The sequence below is a fragment of the Maniola hyperantus genome, chromosome 9 (genome assembly GCF_902806685.2).
Source record: "Maniola hyperantus chromosome 9, iAphHyp1.2, whole genome shotgun sequence".
In the NCBI taxonomy this organism is placed as follows: Eukaryota; Metazoa; Arthropoda; class Insecta; order Lepidoptera; family Nymphalidae; genus Maniola; species Maniola hyperantus.
Window position 1 is genome coordinate 10,542,366 of NC_048544.1, and position 11,602 is coordinate 10,553,967.

Here is an 11,602-nt window from a genome sequence, read left to right on the forward strand (position 1 = left end):
TTTGGCATTAAAATAATAATACCTTGTTAGAGCAAGCTAGGTGTATAGAAAAGCTCTGAAGAGTGACAGAGATATAAACACAGCTTTTTTGTCTTTGTCATAGTTTAGCTTTTTTTTGTTGGGCACGTCTTAGTTCGTTCGTGCCCACAGGGCACAGACCAGATTCGTGCCCAACAAACCTCTGTGATAGTAATTTATTGCGAATATTATGAGTTTTTAATTAGTTTTCTGTTTTAAATTTAGTATTGAAGGTGTGTAGAAGCCATTTATGGTGCATTGCTGTATAAAAGTTGTAGCGAGCGCAAATTATGAAACATAACCTTTCATACGTAAGTATTATTTCTTTTGTTGTTTTGTCCCTTTCGGGTATACGCATGTGTCGGGTCTACATGATAGTTAGTCTGAGGTTCGTAGCATGGACCTAGATATTCTAGGTCACAGATATGTCGATATTTGCAACTAGCGTGGCCCCCTCAGTCCCTCTTACCCAAGCAGATTTTCTTACTTGTGAAATGTCATTCCTTAAGGCTACACTTCACGTTTTTTGTCAAATACTCACGTACAAATATATTTTGACAAACAAAAAAAAGTGGCCACGGTGATAAGGACAAAACATAATCATTTTGTCACGTTCTAACAAGAGCTTAAATGCATTTAGCTATCTCGCTCTAACAGTAAGTGTCACAATAGGGCTACTTCTAACAGTCCTTATTTTGAGTTCTAGGTCCATGGTTCGTAGTCTATTTCACAGACCAGTAACCCCAGTAACCTTAGAGTATGCCATAACACACAAGTACACAGATTACATCTACTCATGTGCCAATTATGCCCAACCTAGCTGTATTCTCCTGTTGGCTTCCTCGTCGAAATTTGTGATACAATTTCGATGCCAACAACAAGAGTATAGTTATATTATACAATCACTAAATACTGGCAACCAGTGTGATTTATTATAGTGATCCTCTGTTATTGGTCTGTGAGTATATTAGTGATGATCTGTGATTTCCAGTACCTATGTAAAAAGTAGGTACTCTGTGTCTGTGATTTTCACAAGGATTTTCAAGTTTTCGGTGTTTTTTCGTGTGGTCTGTGGTTTTCGGGTTTTCTCTCACCCACAGAGTAGGTACATTATGCTCTCACCTCCTCACTTCACCACGAACCACGACCATATTTTTTCATCCAAGATATTTTGTGATACAAATCGTAGTGATTAATTATTCTCTTTGATACAAATGTCAACAAATGTTTTCGTTTTCGGTGGTTTTCGTGTTGTTTTCAAGTTTTTTTGGTCTTTGATTTATTTTTGTTAATAATTGTATTGATTTGTAATATTCATATTTTATTATTAAAATTTAATCAAAGTAATGGGTAGTTAACTGTACCTGTTTATTTTCTGAATTACAAAATATAAATAAAAAAATTTAATAGCCAATTTATATGCACCTACTTAAGTACATATAAATTGGCTATTTTCATCGATGTATATCGATGGCTATTTTCAATCAATTTCGTTTTCATCTGTTCTTTACTTGTAATTACTTATGGCTCTTCTCTTAGCGATTATTTCGTTTATGAAAAGATGAATAGTTGAGATGAATAGTGATTTAAATGATTTTGTGCCATCAATTTTAAGACCGAGGACGATCAGAAAATTTCATAGTAATTTGTTACTAACTCAGGTATGAAAACACTTATTGTATTATGTTCAAAATAGCAACTTTACGTCCTTTGGATGATATCGTCTGTCTAGTCTAGTCTTAGTAGACCCCTAGTCCAACAAATTGGTATAATGTCAAAAGTTCAGGACCACATATATTATGACTAAGCCCATATAAACGTGACGTCTTCCTGAAGCAAGCTGCTAGACAAAAAAAATACCGTAATATTCAGAAGTCATAAAAATCATAATATTTTTGCCATACTGGCTATAGTGCTGCTGTGCAGGATTTATGCTGTAAAAGTAATATTTAGGTAGGTAGAGTCTAGCTATCCATAGAAGAGACTGGAAAAGCGCGGCAAATTAAAAAAATACTAGTATGGCAGCTCTGAAATTAGTTTAACAGACCTGGAATAACCTTGATAGAACAGAAATAAAAACAACTAATTCTATAGTATCAAATTAGGTTATTCCAGGTTTGTCATACTAATTTTGGGGCTGCCATCTGATATTTTTTAAATTTACTGCGCTTTTTCAGTCTTCTTTCATTAGCCAGGCCTTAATAATTGTCGAGTGTATGTTTCAGGTTTCTAGAATACCTATTCAAGCTCTATTTGTACGACAGATTTTACCTGTAGATAAACACATGTGTATATGGTTACTTTAACATGCTTTGAAGTTGGATGGATGTGTTTTATTCAGTAGTAGTTCATTAGTAGTCTAAGTAGTTTTAGAAAATATGGCAATGGCTCAAATGTTGATCATTATGTTCTATCTAAATATATAAAAGGAAAAAGTGACTGACTGACTGATCTATCAACGCACAGCTCAAACAACTGGATGGATCAAGCTGAAATTTGGCATGCAGATAGCTATTATGACATAGGCATCGGCTAAGAAAGGATTTTTGAAGATTCTTCCTCTACAGGGGTGAATTAGGGGTTTGAAATTTGTGTAGTCGCGAGCATAAGCTAGTGTAATAATATATAGAGAAAAACTGACTAATTAGTTACCTATCAATATTCAGATGAAACATCTGAATCTAGAAACTTGAAATATTGTTCTTTATATCTTCTACCACCATTAAAAAAAGATTTTCATAAATTCCACCCATCTGAGCTAAAGCAGATCTGCTAGTTGCTACTAAAATAATATAACTATTGTTTTGTGCTTTAGAATTCCATCGTTAGTCGCCGTTCCTTGTCCTTAAAAAGAAGCAATAATAACAACAGTGTGAAGAATTTAAATGAGGTATGTATAATGCATCATAAAAATATAATAGCTTTTGCACTATGCTCCACATCCAGTTGACAATGCAGGTGCAACTTAATCAAGATGTATTCAAACACATCTTGATTTAGAAGAATGCCACATTTTAGTGAATGATGAACTTGTACCTATTGCAATTCAAGATTTCTTTATAGTTCTATTTATTTTTACATAATCCATAGTCTGTACTATACTATAATAATGATCCATACTTCTATACTAATATAATAAAATGCGAAAGTGTCTGTCTGGACATGGGCTTTTTTTATCCCGTAAAATCATCCCCACGGAATTTAGAAAACCTAAATTCACGCGGACGAGGTCACGAGCATCGGCTAGTAATATTATAAATCCGATAGTGTGTCTGTCTGTCTGTTAGCTTTTCACGGCCCATCCGTTTAACCGATTTTGACGAAAGGCACAGAGATAGCTTATATCCCAAAGGACATTGGCTACTTTTTATGTGGCGTTTCTTGTACGTAGCAATAGCAGGCAATAGTTAGTATTCTGTCCTAAAGGCGACATTTAGCTATGATTTCTGCTTTTTGACAAAAAATCTGCATAAAAATAAGCACAAAAAGTTTTTAATGTATTTTAGGTTGATTTTCAAGATAAAGAAAATTTAGGAAATGTAATTTCAACACAACCCAAAATTGTATCTCAAGATAAAGCATCTGAAAGCAACTCTATTAAGTCTTTGGACATAGCATACATTAGTCAAAATAATGAAACAGAGTCCATTCCCTTTAGTTTTGAAGCTGTAGATTTAAAAGATTGTGACAAACACACAGTGCTATCTAATACAGAATTAAACGCCACACCAAGTGAATCCAGCGAAGGAACACTTATTAATAATTATGAAGAACGGCCAGTAATCTCTCTCTCATTTTCTGTCAACGATTGTGATAAAATAGATATAAGTTCATATAAAAGTAATATTATGAAAGTATCTGTAGAACACAAAGAGGCTAAGCTGAATGTAGACTGTGAAATAGTTGAAGGTTCTTATGTATCAGAGGTTACCGATGAAAACACTTTGATGAACGAAATTTCAAATGGACCAAAGAGTCCACAAAAAAGAAGATCAGACACTACTGTCAACTTAGAAATAAAAAAGCAGAAATTGACAACAGGGGAACAGAGTACAGAGAAAATTCTTATTTTAAAAACAAATGCCATTGAGAAGCTTTCACATGTCATTGTTCAGCCACCAAATTATAAATTAGTTAAACGAAAAATTCATGATAAAAGTAAAAGCGAAAACGACAATCGAAAATTTGTAGTACGGTCTGAAATAATTAGTGTTACAAGTTGTCATCTAAAGCAAAAATCTATTGACACGTATTTTAGAAGTGCAACTAGAAATGATTTGAAAACCAAACAGTTGGATGAAAGTGCAGTCGAATTGCTAAGTGGTAATGATTGGAATGTTTGTAAAGTTCAGCGAATAGGACGTAATGACGTACAGGAGATGAACAAGAGTTTAGGTGTCGTCGATGCTAAATACGATGGACGTATACTATATAAGTCAAGTCGGAATGAATCGGCGAAAACCACACGTCAACCGCAGCGGACGGTGTCGCCCAAAGCTGCCCTCAAGGCCTCATTGTCAGATGTGCCGCGGAAAATCTCACCGAGATCTAAAAAAGACAGTGCTGGATCATTTTCACCTAGAAGACCTGTTGAATCTTTACAATTTAATCTACCAATAAAGTCTAAATCGAATAGAAGTTCGATAGCTCCACGCAGTAATATACCTTATCATAAAATCGTTGCAGGTAAAAAGGATTTATTTTTATGATTATTCAATGACTTAGCCCTTGACTGTGATCTCACTGTAGTAAGTGATACACACAATTCAGTTAATGAAAACGGGCTAAGCGAACGACTACTACTGGAAACCTATAATTCGCTTGGCGGCATGGCTTTGCCGGTAGGATTATGCGTTAGCCATGGCGAATCAGTAAGCTGATAGAATACTGATTCGCTAACTCAGTGTGACATTGAAAGATAGTCACCGAGATCATTTGACAATTAATTTTATTCCATTGAAGGTTTTCTACGAAAATTTAATTTATTATCACTCAATGAAGCAGCGATATAGAACCAACCAATGTCAAATGAGCTTGGTGGCTATCATTCAGTGCTAGGCACTGAGTTAGCGAATCACCCTGCAGATATGGGACTATTTAGGAATTATTAATGCGTATATTGTTGACCCTGCCTGAAATTGAAGTCAGAGCTTAGACCACATTGACTATACCACTGCATTAAAAGGTTTTCCTTCATTGTTTTGATAAATAAAATTATTAGGTAGTCCCTCAATTCTTGTAATAATATAATTTGTTTTTAACAGGCACCCATTTTGCGGTAGACGCGTTTTCGTATGGGGAAATTCCAAACGTCAAACATTATTTCCTTACGCATTTCCATTCAGATCATTATTCAGGATTAAAGAAAAGTTTCAATAAACTGCTGTTTTGTTCTAAAATTACTGGTAAGTATTATACTTCGAGAGCCATGATAGCCTAGTGGTTAAGACGTCCACCTCCTATTCGGGAGCTCGGGGGTTCGATCCCCGGGCACGCACCTCCAACTTTTCTAAAGGAAGGCGTCCACTAGAGAGTCGGGCGGAAACGGCGCGATGCGGCGAGAATTTTGTATGCACATATAAAAAAATGAAAATCTTTTCGACCATATTATCAAGATCATAATTTAATGCCATACTGCACCTAAAAAAAAACCCCCTATGTATTTATCCGTTCCGCTGGGCTTCTAGTCGATGCAGTTTCATATAAAATGTAGAATTTTTACATTGCAATGCTGCCCGACCCGGCCTGCCTAGTGGACGCTATGCAAAAAAAAACTATGCAAAAAAAGGGCTAGGTAAAAGTTTTAGATTCGTTTAACTTTTATTTTTATTTTTAAATGATTTTATATTTTTTTTAGCGGACTTATGCATATCACGTTTAGGAGTGAACCCAAAATGCATACAAGTGATAAACATTGACGAAACAATAAGAGTTGAGGGAGTGGAAATTGCAGTAGTTGACGCTAATCAGTAAGAATAAAGATATTTTACGTACTTATAATTAAATAAATGAACTAGTTGACCCATTCTTACTTTGCTGGGTTGGAATTTATGAAATGAGTGAACACCCTTTCTTAGACTAACTTATAGAGATCCTACGGTTCTACCACAAAAAATGAACCTGACATATTTCGCATGTTAACACTGTCAAAACATCAATTTAGCCATCAGTTAAACATGTTTTTTGTGATAAGAGTTGATGAAGTATGAATGTACACATTGTCAGTCAGTTTTTCCTTTTGAATTCTATCGAACGACTGCACCAAGTTGGTTAATTATTTTTTTGTTGTGTTTATAATTGCCAGGACAAGGGTTGTATGAATTTTTTTTTTTGGAAAATCCACAGGAAAAGATTATTCCCCCAGGACGCGGTAGTAGCGGGCAACTAGTATAATATAATCTCTAGATATTAAGAATGCTTAAAAGATTTAAGTATTCTTAGGATTTTCCGCTCAGAATTTTATTATTAATTAAAAATTAGCATGTTGGTGACACGAACTTAAGGTTTTTACCTATCCCAAAATCGCCCAAAGCGCCTAAACGAGTACTTCTAAAAAGTTGGTACATATTCCAGCTGTCCGGGTGCCGTCATGCTGATATTTACACTGCCCAACGGTAAAAGCTTGCTGCACACTGGCGATTTTCGCGCTGCGCCCATCATGGAGTCTTTTCCCGTGTTTTGGAACAAAGATATGCACACCATATACCTGGACACTACGTGAGTTTTGGTTTCATAAAATTTATTAATCTAATACTAGCTTATGCTCGCGACTTCGTCCGCGTGGATCACACAAATTTCTAACCCCAATTTCACCCCCTTAGGGGTTGAATTTTCAAAAATTCTTTCTTAGTGGATGCCTGTAGTCATAATAGTTATCTGCATGCCAAATTTCAGCCTGTTTCAGTTCAGTCAGTCAGTCACCTTTTCCTTTTATATATTTAGACTAGCTCGAACTGCCTGAGTTGAACAACATAATATGTCTGCCTATCTGAAATAATGTACCTTTTAAATGGTTAAAGAATTTTTCAAATAGGTGCAGGGATTTGTCCGCGACTTTTGAGAGAAATGTTTTTTTTTAATTCACTATAGGCAATCGCTTGACCACAACCACACCTGATGGAAAGTGATGATGCGGCCTAAGATGAGACGCGTTTACCTAGAAGTAAAAGATACTTCCATCACTGTTATTATTGTGATGCATGGAATCTAGCCTCAAAATAACACAAACATTAAAAAAAATACATTTTCAGGTACTGCAACCCTCGTTATGACTTCCCAACGCAAGACCATAGTTTGGAAATGGCGCTATATATTTTACGGCAAAAGAAGATGGAGCTAGAGAAGGTCGGCAAAAACTTCTCTTCCGTTCTCATCGTTTGTGGCACGTATACTATAGGTATGTTATGTATTACTTTTTTTTGTAATATCATCCAAGATAAAGTTGAAAAACTAAAACCCGAGTATTCTTAATAAAACTACCAGGGGGGAACTTACATATTATTGATAAATGATATTATACAAATGATATATTTTCAGAATATTATACTTACATGTTACATAACTTCGATTTGCTAGAATTTTTCTAAACTCATTTTCCTTGTTGTGTGTTATAAATATGTTTGTCATATCCGCCATGTTAAATTTGTCAAGGTGTCATACAGATTTTTTTTGAAATCTAATTTATAGACTAGCGCTTGGCTACTATCAGACCTCCTGGCAAGTATGATGTAACGCGCTTACCTAGAAGATGCCTTTTCACCGGCATAGGGGGTTTTTTATATACCGTAAAAGTGGAGGGGAAAACTGATGCTGGGATAGGTTCCATTTCCTAGCAGTTCAGATTAAAAACGAGAATATGACATTTGCACCATTAAGTTGCAGACAACGATTCCTCATCAAAAAGTAATCAATATTTATTATTTAAATAATTTATGAAGGAACTGATGAACTGCTAAACACTATACCCTCCCAAAATCGAGTAATAATGATCGAATGTTGGCCTAGGCCAAACTGCTGCTGAGAGTTTTGTTTTATCTGGTTCTCCGTCTGTCAGGCAAGGAGAAGTTCTTCCTCGGCATGGCGCGGCGCGTGGGCTGTTCAGTATGGGCGTGTCCGGAGAAGGATCGCGTGCTGCAGGCGGTAGAAGGCCGCAGCTTCAGCCGCACGTCGCCTCAGGCCTGCCAGTTGCATGTTGTTCCCATGAGGGACTTGACTCATGAGGTAACTCCTATACCTCACCTCGTGTGACGTCTGACTTGAGCTACTTTGCGAAGAGGATTTGTTTCTCGAAGAAGGACCCGTGCTGCAGGTGGTGGAAGGCCGCAGCTTCAGCCGCTCGTCGCCTCAGGCCTGCCAATTGCATGTTGTTCCCATGAGGGACTTGACTCATGAGGTAACCCCTACCACACCCTCAGTGACCCAAGAGAGTCTTCGTTATCGATATCAAAAACTGCCACACGTCTTTCGATGGTCTTAGTCTACCACTTCTGAGAGCCCTTCATTGGTCTAATGACAGCTAGGACGCCTGCCTGGTTTTCTATTTCATCCTTATCATGGTTCGTATTTAATTATTTCAAAATAATCAGAAAATGTTTGAATTGCCTTTATTCTTTCGATCAGTTTTGGTCAGTCTGTTGATCAGTATTATTTTGTACATATTCATGTACAAAATGTATTATTTGTACAATCAAATAAAGATGCCTCGTTCCTGAAAAAGCTGCTAATGACCGAAATTAATAATCAATCTATCCGTAACCATCGATAACATAGTCGATACTAAATAACGTGCTTCATATCAAAAAATTCATGTCAAAAAAGATCATCTCAACCTGTCACGTACTATACCTTAGGATCCATATCACTAAATACCATGTAGACTTTTATAATAGCGTAATTGTTTTTTTTTTCAGAAATTACGCAGCTACTTGGACAGTATGCAGGGAACTTTTAAGGAAGTAGTCGCATTCAAGCCGAGCGGATGGGAGAATGGGAAGAACTCTTCGGTTGAAAAGGACTCCGTAACTATACACGGTATTTTCTTTATATTTACACTAGCTTATGCTCGCGACTTCGTCCGCGTGGACTACACAAATTTCAAACTCCTATTTCACCCCCTTAGCGGTTGAATTTTCAAAAATCCTTTCTTAGCGGATGCCTACGTCATAATACCTATCTGCATGCCAAATTTCAGCCCGATCGGTCCAGTAGTTTGAGCTGTGCGTTGATAGATCAGTCAGTCAGTCAGTCAGTCAGTCAGTCACCTTTTCATTTTATATATTTAGATAATCATCATCATTATCAACCCATCGCCGGCTCACTACTGTGCATGGGTCTCCTCTCGGAATGAGAAGGGTTTGGCCACAGTCCAGCTCGCTGGCCAAGTGCGGATTGGCAGACTTCACACACCTTTGAGAATATTATGGAGAACTCTTTCACTCTTCTCATATTATTATTAAATCAATAAAATATTTGTAACTAAAATGTTTTTTTGTAATTTTTTTTTACTTTTAAGTTAAAGTGACCCTATTAAAAAAAGTAACTTTCCACAGGCATTCCATACAGTGAACACTCGAGCTTCTCAGAGTTGATCCGATTCGTGAAGTTCCTCAAACCAAAGCAGATTGTACCCACTGTAGATATTTCGGGTGGCATCAAAACTGTTCAGGTTAGTAACCTACTTGGCTAGTCCCTCATTCGAGCGAAACTCAAAACTGCCCCTCTCCCCCTTCTTTTTCTAGAAAAATTATACATACCTCTACTTAGGCGCCATCTCCATGGACTAGAGAATCGTGGCCATAGTCTCGCCGTGCCATCAAATTCGAAACAACTCTAAGGCTCAATTTACACCGCCGTGGAATGGAATGGAAGCGTCAATTTCGCCTCATGACGCGAAAAGGTGCGCGAATTCGCTGGAATGCTCGAGTATTCTCGCGAATTCGCGCGACTGCGCCTTCAGGGACGTTCAGCCAAGATCTATTACTTGACAAGAATGGTTGACTTGGATCTTATTTTTATATCGCGCATTTGTGAGTCAGAAGAAGAAAATGACGAGAAAAGAAAGACCTGTGACCGACCCAACTGACTCCCAAGACTCCCCTTGCGACCTTTTTTTGGGTCCTATTTAGTGTGTATGTTATATGTAATTGACATAAAGTTCATTATGCTACGTACAATTTCGTTGCAAAAAGTAGCTTCCATTCCATTCCGGGGTGGTGTAAATTGAGCCTTATAGACCAATCTCTACAGGGCGATACTATCGCCGCCGATAGTAGGTCGGACTCGTTGCGATTCCCTCGCTCGTGGAGATGGCGCCTTAGGAAGTCCTCGGCTTCGCCTCGTCCCTCCAATATTACTCGGCCTGGTCAATTGCTCTATTTCGCTCAACGATTATAGGAGTGGACTGAAAACCGAAAGGTCGACGGTTCAAACCCCGCCCGTTGCACTATTGTCGTACATACTCCTAGCACAAGCTTGACGCTTAGTTGGAGAGGAAAGGGGAATATTAGTCATTTAACATGGCTAATATTCTTATTAAGAAAAAAAAATCAGGCCAAGTAATGTACTATTACTTTTTGCAGAAATATTTCCCGTGTCCAATGGTGAGCAAGGATTCTATCCAGTGTCAGAGTAAACTGACTGACTTCTTCAGCATACAAAGCCGAAAACCAGCGGCTGCCGTTACCTGATGCGTTGCCAGTTAGTATTACTTTTTAAGCTTTTCACTTAAATATATTACTACCTGATGCCCGCGACTTCGTTCGCGTGGAATTAGGACTTTTAAAAATCCCGTGGGAACTCTTTGATTTTCCGGAAAAGTAGTTTGTTGGTTTGTTGGTTTGTTGGTTTGTTGGTTTGTCATTCAATCACATCGCAACGGTGCAACGGATTGACGTGATTTTTTGCATGTCTTTATTTATACACATGCAAAAAATCACGTCAATCCGTTGCACCGTTGCGATGTGATTGAATGACAAACCAACAAACAAACACACTTTCACATTTATAATAAGGGTACTGGTTAGCTTTTGATCGCGATTTTTAGGGTTCCGTACCTCGAAAGGAAAAAAGGAACCCTTTATAGGATTACTTTGTTGTCTGTCTGTCCGTTTATCTGTCTGTCGTGTATGTCAAGAAAATACCCTATAGGCCTAGAACCATGAAAGGAGGATGAACAGACAAGGGATATAATATGAACAATTCTTTTTGCATAATATGATAAAAGAATTATCAGAAAATGTTATAAACAAAATTTCAGCAAGACAATTTCAAATATTCATATAGCTCATTTCCCTTTGTGGTAACATCACAAAAAAACCGGCCAAGTGCGAGTCAGACTCGCGTACTGAGGGTTCCGTATTAGAATCGTATTTTATCGACATTTTCATATAACCCTTCCGCCCCCATTTTACTCCCTTTTGGGGGGAATTTAGTTAAATCCTTTCTTATCTGTTACCTACCCCTTAGAAATAGCCTACATTTCAAATTTCAAGTAAAAATAACAATTGTTAAAACTTTTCTATAAAAACATTGCCCCCCTATTTTACCACCCTTAAGGGGGGAATTTTCCAAATTGAATTATACAGAT

General features: G+C 37.3%; 1 protein-coding gene across 5 annotated transcripts; it reads left to right on the forward strand.

The window, feature by feature from the left end:
- Nucleotides 1–293: 293 nt before the first annotated feature.
- Nucleotides 294–10,715, forward strand: LOC117985630 (uncharacterized). Of its 5 annotated transcripts, none has more exons than XM_069500495.1 (12): nucleotides 1,159–1,288; nucleotides 1,558–1,679; nucleotides 2,834–2,908; nucleotides 3,525–4,704; nucleotides 5,283–5,423; nucleotides 5,876–5,987; nucleotides 6,592–6,735; nucleotides 7,269–7,414; nucleotides 8,072–8,238; nucleotides 8,928–9,048; nucleotides 9,567–9,682; nucleotides 10,596–10,715. In XM_069500495.1, exons 2-12 carry the CDS (start codon nucleotides 1,593–1,595, stop codon nucleotides 10,701–10,703), a joined length of 2,397 nt encoding a protein of 798 aa, XP_069356596.1. In that variant the 5' UTR covers nucleotides 1,159–1,288; nucleotides 1,558–1,592; the 3' UTR covers nucleotides 10,704–10,715. The 5 variants fall into 5 exon arrangements, with proteins under 5 accessions (XP_034828294.2, XP_069356596.1, XP_069356597.1 ...); XM_069500496.1 differs by having other exon boundaries at nucleotides 1,263–1,361; XM_069500498.1 differs by lacking the exon at nucleotides 1,159–1,288 and adding an exon at nucleotides 1,308–1,325.
- Nucleotides 10,716–11,602: the final 887 nt, after the last annotated feature.

Bases quoted from the DNA above. Each gene is read 5' to 3' on its own strand.
- LOC117985630 (XM_069500495.1), top strand. From the start codon at position 1,593: ATGAATAGTGATTTAAATGATTTTGTGCCATCAATTTTAAGACCGAGG. The intron at 4,705-5,282 runs GTAAAAAGGATT...TGTTTTTAACAG, and splicing joins TTATCATAAAATCGTTGCAG to GCACCCATTTTGCGGTAGAC. The intron at 9,683-10,595 runs GTTAGTAACCTA...TACTTTTTGCAG, and splicing joins GTGGCATCAAAACTGTTCAG to AAATATTTCCCGTGTCCAAT.